Here is an 11,909-nt window from a genome sequence, read left to right on the forward strand (position 1 = left end):
GTAGATGTTGTTGTACATCACAGGAAGAGATGGTCCAATGTAGATGTTGTTGTACATCACAGGAAGAGATGGTCCAATGTAGATGTTGTTGTACATCTCAGGAAGAGATGGTCCAATGTAGATGTTGTTGTACATCACAGGAAGAGATGGTCCAATGTAGATGTTCTTGCTGTACATCACAGGAAGAGATGGTCCAATGTAGATGTTGTTGTACATCTCAGGAAGAGATGGTCCAATGTAGATGTTGCTGTACATCACAGGAAGAGATGGTCCAATGTAGATGTTGTTGTACATCACAGGAAGAGATGGTCCAATGTAGATGTTGTTGTACATCACAGGAAGAGATGGTCGAATGTAGATGCTGTTGTTCATCACAGGAAGAGATGGTCCAATGTAGATGTTGCTGTACATCACAGGAAGAGATGGTCCAATGTAGATGTTGTTGTACATCACAGGAAGAGATGGTCGAATGTAGATGCTGTTGTTCATCACAGGAAGAGATGGTCCAATCTAGATGTTGTTGTACATCACAGGAAGAGATGGTCCAATGTAGATGTTGTTGTACATCACAGGAAGAGATGGTCCAATGTAGATGTTGTTGTACATCTCAGGAAGAGATGGTCGAATGTAGATGTTGCTGTACATCACAGGAAGAGATGGACCAATGTAGATGTTGTTGTACATCACAGGAAGAGATGGTCCAATGTAGATGTTCTTGCTGTACATCACAGGAAGAGATGGTCCAATGTAGATGTTCTTGCTGTACATCACAGGAAGAGATGGTCCAATGTAGATGTTCTTGCTGTACATCACAGGAAGAGATGGTCCAATGTAGATGTTCTTGCTGTACATCACAGGAAGAGATGGTCCAATGTAGATGTTCTTGCTGTACATCTCAGGAAGAGATGGTCCAATGTAGATGTTGTTGTACATCACAGGAAGAGATGGTCCAATGTAGATGTTGTTGTACATCACATGAAGAGATGGTCCAATGTAGATGTTCTTGCTGTACATCACAGGAAGAGCTGGTCCAATGTAGATGTTGTTGTACATCACAGGAAGAGATGGTCCAATGTAGATGTTGCTGTACATCACAGGAAGAGATGGTCCAATGTAGATGTTGTTGTACATCACAGGAAGAGATGGTCCAATGTAGATGTTCTTGCTGTACATCACAGGAAGAGATGGTCCAATGTAGATGTTCTTGCTGTACATCACAGGAAGAGATGGTCCAATGTAGATGTTGTTGTACATCACAGGAAGAGATGGTCCAATGTAGATGTTCTTGCTGTACATCACAGGAAGAGATGGTCCAATGTAGATGTTGTTGTACATCACAGGAAGAGATGGTCCAATGTAGATGTTGTTGTACATCACAGGAAGAGATGGTCCAATGTAGATGTTCTTGCTGTACATCACAGGAAGAGATGGACCAATGTAGATGTTGTTGTTCATCACAGGAAGAGATGGTCCAATGTAGATGTTGTTGTACATCACAGGAAGAGATGGTCCAATCTAGATGTTGCTGTACATCACAGGAAGAGATGGTCCAATGTAGATGTTGTTGTACATCACAGGAAGAGATGGTCCAATCTAGATGTTGCTGTACATCACAGGAAGAGATGGTCCAATGTAGATGTTCTTGCTGTACATCACAGGAAGAGATGGTCCAATGTAGATGTTGTTGTACATCACAGGAAGAGATGGTCCAATGTAGATGTTGTTGTACATCACAGGAAGAGATGGTCCAATGTAGATGTTCTTGCTGTACATCACAGGAAGAGATGGTCCAATGTAGATGTTGCTGTACATCACAGGAAGAGATGGTCCAATGTAGATGTTGTTGTACATCACAGGAAGAGATGGTCCAATGTAGATGTTGCTGTACATCACAGGAAGAGATGGTCCAATGTAGATGTTGTTGTACATCACAGGAAGAGATGGTCCAATGTAGATGTTCTTGCTGTACATCACAGGAAGAGATGGTCCAATGTAGATGTTCTTGCTGTACATCACAGGAAGAGATGGTCCAATGTAGATGTTGCTGTACATCACAGGAAGAGATGGTCCAATGTAGATGTTCTTGCTGTACATCACAGGAAGAGATGGTCCAATGTAGATGTTCTTGCTGTACATCACAGGAAGAGATGGTCCAATGTAGATGTTGTTGTACATCACAGGAAGAGATGGTCCAATGTAGATGTTGTTGTACATCACAGGAAGAGATGGTCCAATGTAGATGTTGTTGTACATCAATGGAAGAGATGGTCCAATCTAGATGTTGCTGTACATCACAGGAAGAGATGGTCCAATGTAGATGTTGTTGTACATCACAGGAAGAGATGGTCCAATGTAGATGTTGTTGTACATCACAGGAAGAGATGGTCCAATGTAGATGTTGTTGTACATCACAGGAAGAGATGGTCCAATGTAGATGTTGTTGTACATCACAGGAAGAGATGGTCCAATCTAGATGTTGCTGTACATCACAGGAAGAGATGGTCCAATCTAGATGTTGTTGTACATCACAGGAAGAGATGGTCCAATCTAGATGTTGTTGTACATCACAGGAAGAGATGGTCCAATGTAGATGTTCTTGCTGTACATCACAGGAAGAGATGGTCCAATGTAGATGTTGCTGTACATCACAGGAAGAGATGGTCCAATGTAGATGTTCTTGCTGTACATCACAGGAAGAGATTGTCGAATGTAGATGTTGCTGTACATCACAGGAAGAGATGGTCCAATGTAGATGTTGTTGTACATCACAGGAAGAGATGGTCCAATGTAGATGTTGTTGTACATCACAGGAAGAGATGGTCCAATGTAGATGTTGTTGTACATCACAGGAAGAGATGGTCCAATGTAGATGTTGTTGTACATCACAGGAAGAGATGGTCCAATGTAGATGTTCTTGCTGTACATCACAAAAAGAGATGGTCCAATGTAGATGTTGCTGTACATCACAGGAAGAGATGGTCCAATGTAGATGTTGCTGTACATCACAGGAAGAGATGGTCCAATGTAGATGTTCTTGCTGTACATCACAGGAAGAGATGGTCCAATGTAGATGTTCTTGCTGTACATAACAGGAAGAGATGGTCCAATGTAGATGTTGTTGTACATCACAGGAAGAGATGGTCCAATGTAGATGTTCTTGCTGTACATCACAGGAAGAGATGGTCGAATGTAGATGTTGCTGTACATCACAGGAAGAGATGGTCCAATGTAGATGTTGTTGTACATCACAGGAAGAGATGGTCCAATGTAGATGTTCTTGCTGTACATCACAGGAAGAGATGGTCCAATGTAGATGTTCTTGCTGTACATCACAGGAAGAGATGGTCCAATGTAGATGTTCTTGCTGTACATCTCAGGAAGAGATGGTCCAATGTAGATGTTGTTGTACATCACAGGAAGAGATGGTCCAATGTAGATGTTGTTGTACATCACATGAAGAGATGGTCCAATGTAGATGTTCTTGCTGTACATCACAGGAAGAGCTGGTCCAATGTAGATGTTGTTGTACATCACAGGAAGAGATGGTCCAATGTAGATGTTGCTGTACATCACAGGAAGAGATGGTCCAATGTAGATGTTGTTGTACATCACAGGAAGAGATGGTCCAATGTAGATGTTCTTGCTGTACATCACAGGAAGAGATGGTCCAATGTAGATGTTCTTGCTGTACATCACAGGAAGAGATGGTCCAATGTAGATGTTGTTGTACATCACAGGAAGAGATGGTCCAATGTAGATGTTCTTGCTGTACATCACAGGAAGAGATGGTCCAATGTAGATGTTGTTGTACATCACAGGAAGAGATGGTCCAATGTAGATGTTGTTGTACATCACAGGAAGAGATGGTCCAATGTAGATGTTCTTGCTGTACATCACAGGAAGAGATGGACCAATGTAGATGTTGTTGTTCATCACAGGAAGAGATGGTCCAATGTAGATGTTGTTGTACATCACAGGAAGAGATGGTCCAATCTAGATGTTGCTGTACATCACAGGAAGAGATGGTCCAATGTAGATGTTGTTGTACATCACAGGAAGAGATGGTCCAATCTAGATGTTGCTGTACATCACAGGAAGAGATGGTCCAATGTAGATGTTCTTGCTGTACATCACAGGAAGAGATGGTCCAATGTAGATGTTGTTGTACATCACAGGAAGAGATGGTCCAATGTAGATGTTGTTGTACATCACAGGAAGAGATGGTCCAATGTAGATGTTCTTGCTGTACATCACAGGAAGAGATGGTCCAATGTAGATGTTGCTGTACATCACAGGAAGAGATGGTCCAATGTAGATGTTGTTGTACATCACAGGAAGAGATGGTCCAATGTAGATGTTGCTGTACATCACAGGAAGAGATGGTCCAATGTAGATGTTGTTGTACATCACAGGAAGAGATGGTCCAATGTAGATGTTCTTGCTGTACATCACAGGAAGAGATGGTCCAATGTAGATGTTCTTGCTGTACATCACAGGAAGAGATGGTCCAATGTAGATGTTGCTGTACATCACAGGAAGAGATGGTCCAATGTAGATGTTCTTGCTGTACATCACAGGAAGAGATGGTCCAATGTAGATGTTCTTGCTGTACATCACAGGAAGAGATGGTCCAATGTAGATGTTGTTGTACATCACAGGAAGAGATGGTCCAATGTAGATGTTGTTGTACATCACAGGAAGAGATGGTCCAATGTAGATGTTGTTGTACATCAATGGAAGAGATGGTCCAATCTAGATGTTGCTGTACATCACAGGAAGAGATGGTCCAATGTAGATGTTGTTGTACATCACAGGAAGAGATGGTCCAATGTAGATGTTGTTGTACATCACAGGAAGAGATGGTCCAATGTAGATGTTGTTGTACATCACAGGAAGAGATGGTCCAATGTAGATGTTGTTGTACATCACAGGAAGAGATGGTCCAATCTAGATGTTGCTGTACATCACAGGAAGAGATGGTCCAATCTAGATGTTGTTGTACATCACAGGAAGAGATGGTCCAATCTAGATGTTGTTGTACATCACAGGAAGAGATGGTCCAATGTAGATGTTCTTGCTGTACATCACAGGAAGAGATGGTCCAATGTAGATGTTGCTGTACATCACAGGAAGAGATGGTCCAATGTAGATGTTCTTGCTGTACATCACAGGAAGAGATTGTCGAATGTAGATGTTGCTGTACATCACAGGAAGAGATGGTCCAATGTAGATGTTGTTGTACATCACAGGAAGAGATGGTCCAATGTAGATGTTGTTGTACATCACAGGAAGAGATGGTCCAATGTAGATGTTGTTGTACATCACAGGAAGAGATGGTCCAATGTAGATGTTGTTGTACATCACAGGAAGAGATGGTCCAATGTAGATGTTCTTGCTGTACATCACAAAAAGAGATGGTCCAATGTAGATGTTGCTGTACATCACAGGAAGAGATGGTCCAATGTAGATGTTGCTGTACATCACAGGAAGAGATGGTCCAATGTAGATGTTCTTGCTGTACATCACAGGAAGAGATGGTCCAATGTAGATGTTCTTGCTGTACATAACAGGAAGAGATGGTCCAATGTAGATGTTGTTGTACATCACAGGAAGAGATGGTCCAATGTAGATGTTCTTGCTGTACATCACAGGAAGAGATGGTCGAATGTAGATGTTGCTGTACATCACAGGAAGAGATGGTCCAATGTAGATGTTGTTGTACATCACAGGAAGAGATGGTCCAATGTAGATGTTGTTGTACATCACAGGAAGAGATGGTCCAATGTAGATGTTCTTGCTGTACATCACAGGAAAAGATGGTCCAATTTAGATGTTGTTGTACATCACAGGAAGAGATGGTCCAATGTAGATGTTCTTGCTGTACATCACAGGAAGAGATGGTCGAATGTAGATGTTGCTGTACATCACAGGAAGAGATGGTCGAATGTAGATGTTGCTGTACATCACAGGAAGAGATGGTCCAATGTAGATGTTGTTGTACATCACAGGAAGAGATGGTCCAATGTAGATGTTGTTGTACATCAATGGAAGAGATGGTCCAATCTAGATGTTGCTGTACATCACAGGAAGAGATGGTCCAATGTAGATGTTGTTGTACATCACAGGAAGAGATGGTCCAATGTAGATGTTGCTGTACATCTCAGGAAGAGATGGTCGAATGTAGATGTTGCTGTACATCACAGGAAGAGATGGTCGAATGTAGATGTTGCTGTACATCACAGGAAGAGATGGTCCAATGTAGATGTTGTTGTACATCACAGGAAGAGATGGTCCAATGTAGATGTTGTTGTACATCACAGGAAGAGATGGTCCAATGTAGATGTTGTTGTACATCACAGGAAGAGATGGTCCAATGTAGATGTTGTTGTACATCACAGGAAGAGATGGTCCAATGTAGATGTTGTTGTACATCACAGGAAGAGATGGTCGAATGTAGATGTTGCTGTACATCACAGGAAGAGATGGTCGAATGTAGATGTTCTTGCTGTAGCCAACACTTGGAACATTCTGTAGAAACGCTTACACAGTTCTCTTTAACTTATTCTATGATAGAAAACAAAATTGAGATTCTAGAGAGATTTGCTCAGTGCATGCTAACGTAGTCCTCTAGAGCAGGGGAAACAACTCGGTCGTTAGGTCAGGATTACCTTAGAGATAAATAAAGTCAAATATATTTGAAAGCCTGGCCAGTGATAAAAGCTTAGCGTGGGTGGAAAGGGTGTCCGGGGGGAGGGGGTGTTGAGTTGCGGACTTGATGATAAAACAAGGTGAGTCAAAAGGTAAAGTTGCCGAGGTAAAGAGAAGAGATCGGGTTCAGGTATGTCCGAGAAAAAAAAAGAGAGAGAGAGCAGTGAGGGGTCTGACGAGACGAGTGTCAGGCTTGACGAGAGGCCAACGTGAGTAATGGTTGGACTTTGCTCGCAGTCTGGTCAAAACAATACGGAAATTATCACGTTGGGTTTCGTTTCTGTTCAGGAGTTTTTATATTGGAGTGTTTTCTTAACAGGTAATTGTTTGTTGACAGTCTAAAGTACTTCTTAGCAAATAGGGAGTCAGGATCTGTCTTTGATTTGCCGAGTATTCATGTAGAATCACATCATTATTAAAGGACTTGATACAACTTCACTTTTGCTCTACATTTGACATTGAAAGATGGGCTTTACAAATAAACAGTACACACATGTTGACGCCGTGACGGCATAGAGGCAAAGCGCTAGACTTCCGTTGTGAGATCCTGAAGTCCCGGATTTATCGGTGTTATTAATTCATTCGGCTTTAAAAAAACAAAAAAAAAAAAAAAACGTTTTAGAAAGTCAATGCGATCACTGTACTGAATACATAACCTCCTCGTGTGAATGGTTCATGCTTTGACCAAAATGATTTGTTTCAAACATACAGAGAGAACATACAACAAGAACTAGAGATGTATATTTGATCGAATGACTTGGTAGTAAGACTCTATTTCAAATGAAATACATCCGTTCATTCTCTTTGTTCCTTAGTTTGCTATGTCTCACCGTTACATGTCCTAATGTATTAATGACCAAAGAAATGGATTAAGTAGCCCAACAAAGGATCAAGCTATTTACGTTGCTTGCCTAACTCAGCCCAGTACTTCTGGCCAGATGATCTCACACTGGGATTTGTAGTCAGAACCGAAGGTGGGCACGGGAAATCATTGGCACTCTGGATTCCACGGAGGTTTTTTTACTCTACTGGGCTGTTCGTTATTGGTTGAACCTTTTTTGACTTGCTCCATGGAGCATAAGGTCTCGTATAGGAATCATTTCACATAAAACTCAAACTAAGGATTTCGTTTTGCTTTTAACGTGGTTTTAATGGACGAACAATTAATTGTCCTTTTTATTTTTGGAACTATAACCACATACACGGGCGATATCGTGTGTGAGTCGCTGCTCATGGTGGAACTAAAATAGAAATGCATTTAAGAAACTGAAGCAAGTAAATTAACTAGAGAGAGAGAGAGAGAGAGAGATGTGGTGTGGGATGGATTACTACTTGATAAATAAACATGTTTTCTTCTGCTCTTGTCATTTGTACAAGAAAAAAATGTTCAACTACATCTTGAATAGGAGTATTACACTATGTGTGTACCTACTCCCAGTACCTACTAACCGTCACGTGAAATCATTGTGTTGTGCACGTTTAAATCTGCCCTAGAGCCAAAGTTTTCCATTTGTTTACTTATGGACTAAAAAGACATCTTTCAAGAGTGTCAACCCAATACTGTTCATTTTCTACAACTCTCTAATCCCGAGGTCTGAAAGTAACTAGTCAACTTTCTCTTTTAGATCCTGCGTTGCACGAGTCAGGTGTACAGAGAAATTGTTTCTATGACCGACGGTTTAGGAGAGCGTAATGCAGCCAGCCAACTTTCCTTTCCTAGTCTAATGTTATAAGAGAGATGTCTGGACTCGGGGACGTACATTTGGAAGTTCATGACATGCTCTTCAACGCGATACGAAAACCGCAAAGCGCTTCACCATTCGTTCAATAGGCTTGAAAACAAAGTCAGGACATAACGGTTTATTGATACTTCTGTTCAAATAGAGACAGAACTGAATAGAATAAGACTATATAGTAGTTGTGAGTCTGTTTTTTTTTATAGAATTGTACTCACATTTTACAAATATATTCCGTACTACTGGTGCTAGAGCTCTTCTTGTTCATGACCAAACTAAGTCCTACATTAGTCTCAAACACATTAACAGAAGAGCTGATGTTTACGTCTGTCAAAATCTGCAGTAGTTTACGTAATATGGGGGCCCAGTGGCTCATAAAATATGACACCTGTAGAGATCACTTCTAGATTTATAGTAGATACAGTGAAGCTAGGGTTAATAATTTGCTAGCGTAAGAGGTGGGGAGTTGGTTACTGTGGGGGTGGGGCGCAGGTTGTTGAAAAGTGCCAGAGCAGACAAAATGTGCTGCCGTAGCACCTCAGTGCGGTAATACTTCAGTAGAAGTGCCGTGTGATTAATAGCTTGATCTGATTTCTTGTCCAAGCCAACATTTTGAAGTGTATTAACTAGACAAGCGATATTCGTTGAGCTTGCCAAACGTGTGCACTAATAATGACTAGCTGTATTTGATACTTCGGAAAAGACATTTTGTCAGGTCCATCATTGCTCTTTCATCCCAACTCTACACGTTTTATCATTCAATCTAAGTGAATAATTTTATAAGAACTAATGTAGTCGCAGAGGCTCATCCCGACGTTTTACACAAATATGGAAAATGTGTATTAGAAGTTGTCCCTTGTTTCCCTATTTTTTTTTTAATTTAATATTTCTTGGCGTAGGAAGTGGTACTACATAAAATAAAATGTATTTGTTTGTTTGCACCATTCTAACATGACCTCTCTAGTTTTGTCCTGCGTCTCCTTTTGATGTTACTGTTACATAGTTTTTGTTTATTTCAAACCTTTCTCCTAATATGACATACATAATACATTTAATGTTTCAGTTGTCTATTTTTCACTTATCTGTATATTTTATGGTTTTTGCAATGCAAAATGATTTTCTGTTTTTTTATTCTCTAACATCCGTATATCCAATAGATTACTGATTGAGTTATAATCTGGGTGGTTTCTCTTATCCTCTTATGTTATGGACATTTTCCAACATTTGATGTGTTTTTATGATGACAATAAATACTTTACATTGAAACCACAATTTTGTGTCAGCCTACTATTAAAAAAAAAGGTAAAAACATAAGATTATATCACCTTAAAAATGTCAACAAAGATTAAGATTAAATAGAAAATGTTCCCTTTTGGCCTTGTCAATGTTTTACCATTCTCCCATCTGCAGTAGTATCAACATCTCTACCTGGTTTGGCAAACTGAACATTAAAAATAAACATAAACTTTATCAAATCCTAAATGTTGCTAGTAAGATCATTGGCAAAAGCAAATAGCACTTGGGCTGGACAAAAACAGCTGAAACAAAATTTAAACATAAAAAAAAAATAATTTAAGTCTTGATTTGACCATCACAGAGAAGAAGAACTAATCACGAAAAGAGGCAAATATAAAGTTCTTTTGTTCCCTTGACAATGAAATCATTAATTCAACTTTCTCATGTCAACTTCATGATTGAGTGAAACTGGTATTAACTAATAATTTGTTTTCTATTGTTATAATCTATACTTTAAAGTAGAATGTAAGGCATATGTATGTATGTATGTATGCATGTATGTATGTATGTATGTATGTATGTATGTATGTATGTATGTGCCGAATAGAAATCAAAACCGTTTGACCAATCTTGATAAAACTTGGCATAAATGTTCCTTGGGTACTAAATAGGACCGTAATGTATGTATTGTAGCCCTAAAAGAAACTTAAGACCCTCAAAAAAAAAATAAAAAAAAATTTGACAGACTCTATGAAAATATAGTATCTTACTATTTTTACATTCACACATTCCGCATTCGCTTTACTTATAAAATTATTATTTTGTTTAATTGTTTAACATATGGTTAGTGTTTTGATATGTGCAATACACAATTCTAAGACAGATTTCCTCAACAATAATAATGATTTATTTTCGCTATTAATAGCAGTCTTCATTTTGCTTTCTTATAGATCCCCAAGGTCTAAATAGTTTGCATCCTGACCAGCATCTGACCACAGAGCCACAGAAACCCCTCCAGGTCACCTATGTAGATGGCAAGTGTACTTGCTGTCCTTATGGTTATCACATTGACCTTGACTTTCTGAATTTTTGTCGTGATCTTGAAAGTGGCTCTACTCTGCGTAACCTTAAACGAATTCGACGCAATAAGAAAAAGTTGCGAAAATCTATGGAAGTAAGTCAAAAATTTGACGTTAAAGTAGTTTTATTTAAGTGTCACTTGGCATTGTAAAACTGCATTAATTTTCTTTAGATTTAGAAAAAATAAATTTAGAATCTGAACAAGTGAATGTTGAGAAAAGGAAAAATTTTTGTTGTGTTTAATGAATGAAATATTTGCTTCTTCCTACAGCTTATGCTAGACGAGCAAGAGGGACGAACATTTGACCCAAGCTCAGCACCACCTGATATTGTACATTCCACTGAGGCTGGACGCCTTATGCACATGATTAACTACGAGCGTTCAGCTACCCACCACATCCTCAGCCAAATTGATTCCTCTGTCAACACTACTATTGCCAACATTGACGGAGTCAGGGGTCGCAGGTACATGTCATCAGATAGCGACGAGCCCGTGACACCTTTCAGCCCTTCTTCTTACAGGTGAGCTATGATTAGAATTTGTCTGTCCAATATGTCTGTCCAATATGTCTGTCCAATTTGTCTGTCCAATATGTCTGTCCAATATGTCTGTCCAATATGTCTGTCCAATTTGTCTGTCCAATATGTCTGTCCAATATGTCTGTCCAATATGTCTGTCCAATATGTCTGTCCAATTTGTCTGTCCAATATGTCTGTCCAATTTGTCTGTCCAATATGTCTGTCCAATATGTCTGTCCAATTTGTCTGTCCAATATGTCTGTCCAATTTGTCTGTCCAATATGTCTGTCCAATATGTCTGTCCAATTTGTCTGTCCAATATGTCTGTCCAATATGTCTGTCCAATATGTCTGTCCAATATGTCTGTCCAATTTGTCTGTCCAATATGTCTGTCCAATTTGTCTGTCCGATATGTCTGTCCAATATGTCTGTCCAATATGTCTGTCCAATTTGTCTGTCCAATATGTCTGTCCAATATGTCTGTCCAATATGTGATGCAAGAACTTACCATTACAACTGCAGTAAGTGTTAGTTGGAGTTGCCACACTGCACAGCTATAGTTCATAGTAGTCTGAAGAGAGGTCAGAGATGATAGCCTATTGCACAGCTTTCTTCTTAGCTGACTTACTT

The 11,909-nt window shown here is 39.7% G+C and overlaps 1 protein-coding gene across 7 annotated transcripts in view; it reads left to right on the forward strand.

The window, feature by feature from the left end:
* LOC106064223 (KN motif and ankyrin repeat domain-containing protein 1-like) overlaps window positions 1–11,909 on the forward strand; it is a 75,362-nt gene that overhangs the window by 35,376 nt on the left and 28,077 nt on the right. For all 7 annotated transcript variants that reach the window (XM_013222756.2, XM_056028431.1, XM_056028432.1 and 4 more), the window contains exons 3-4: window positions 10,631–10,854; window positions 11,032–11,282. In XM_013222756.2, coding sequence (XP_013078210.2) covers window positions 10,631–10,854; window positions 11,032–11,282 — 475 coding nt within the window. The remainder of the gene's footprint in view (window positions 1–10,630; window positions 10,855–11,031; window positions 11,283–11,909) is intronic.

The sequence above is a fragment of the Biomphalaria glabrata genome, chromosome 5 (assembly GCF_947242115.1).
Source record: "Biomphalaria glabrata chromosome 5, xgBioGlab47.1, whole genome shotgun sequence".
In the NCBI taxonomy this organism is placed as follows: domain Eukaryota; kingdom Metazoa; phylum Mollusca; class Gastropoda; family Planorbidae; genus Biomphalaria; species Biomphalaria glabrata.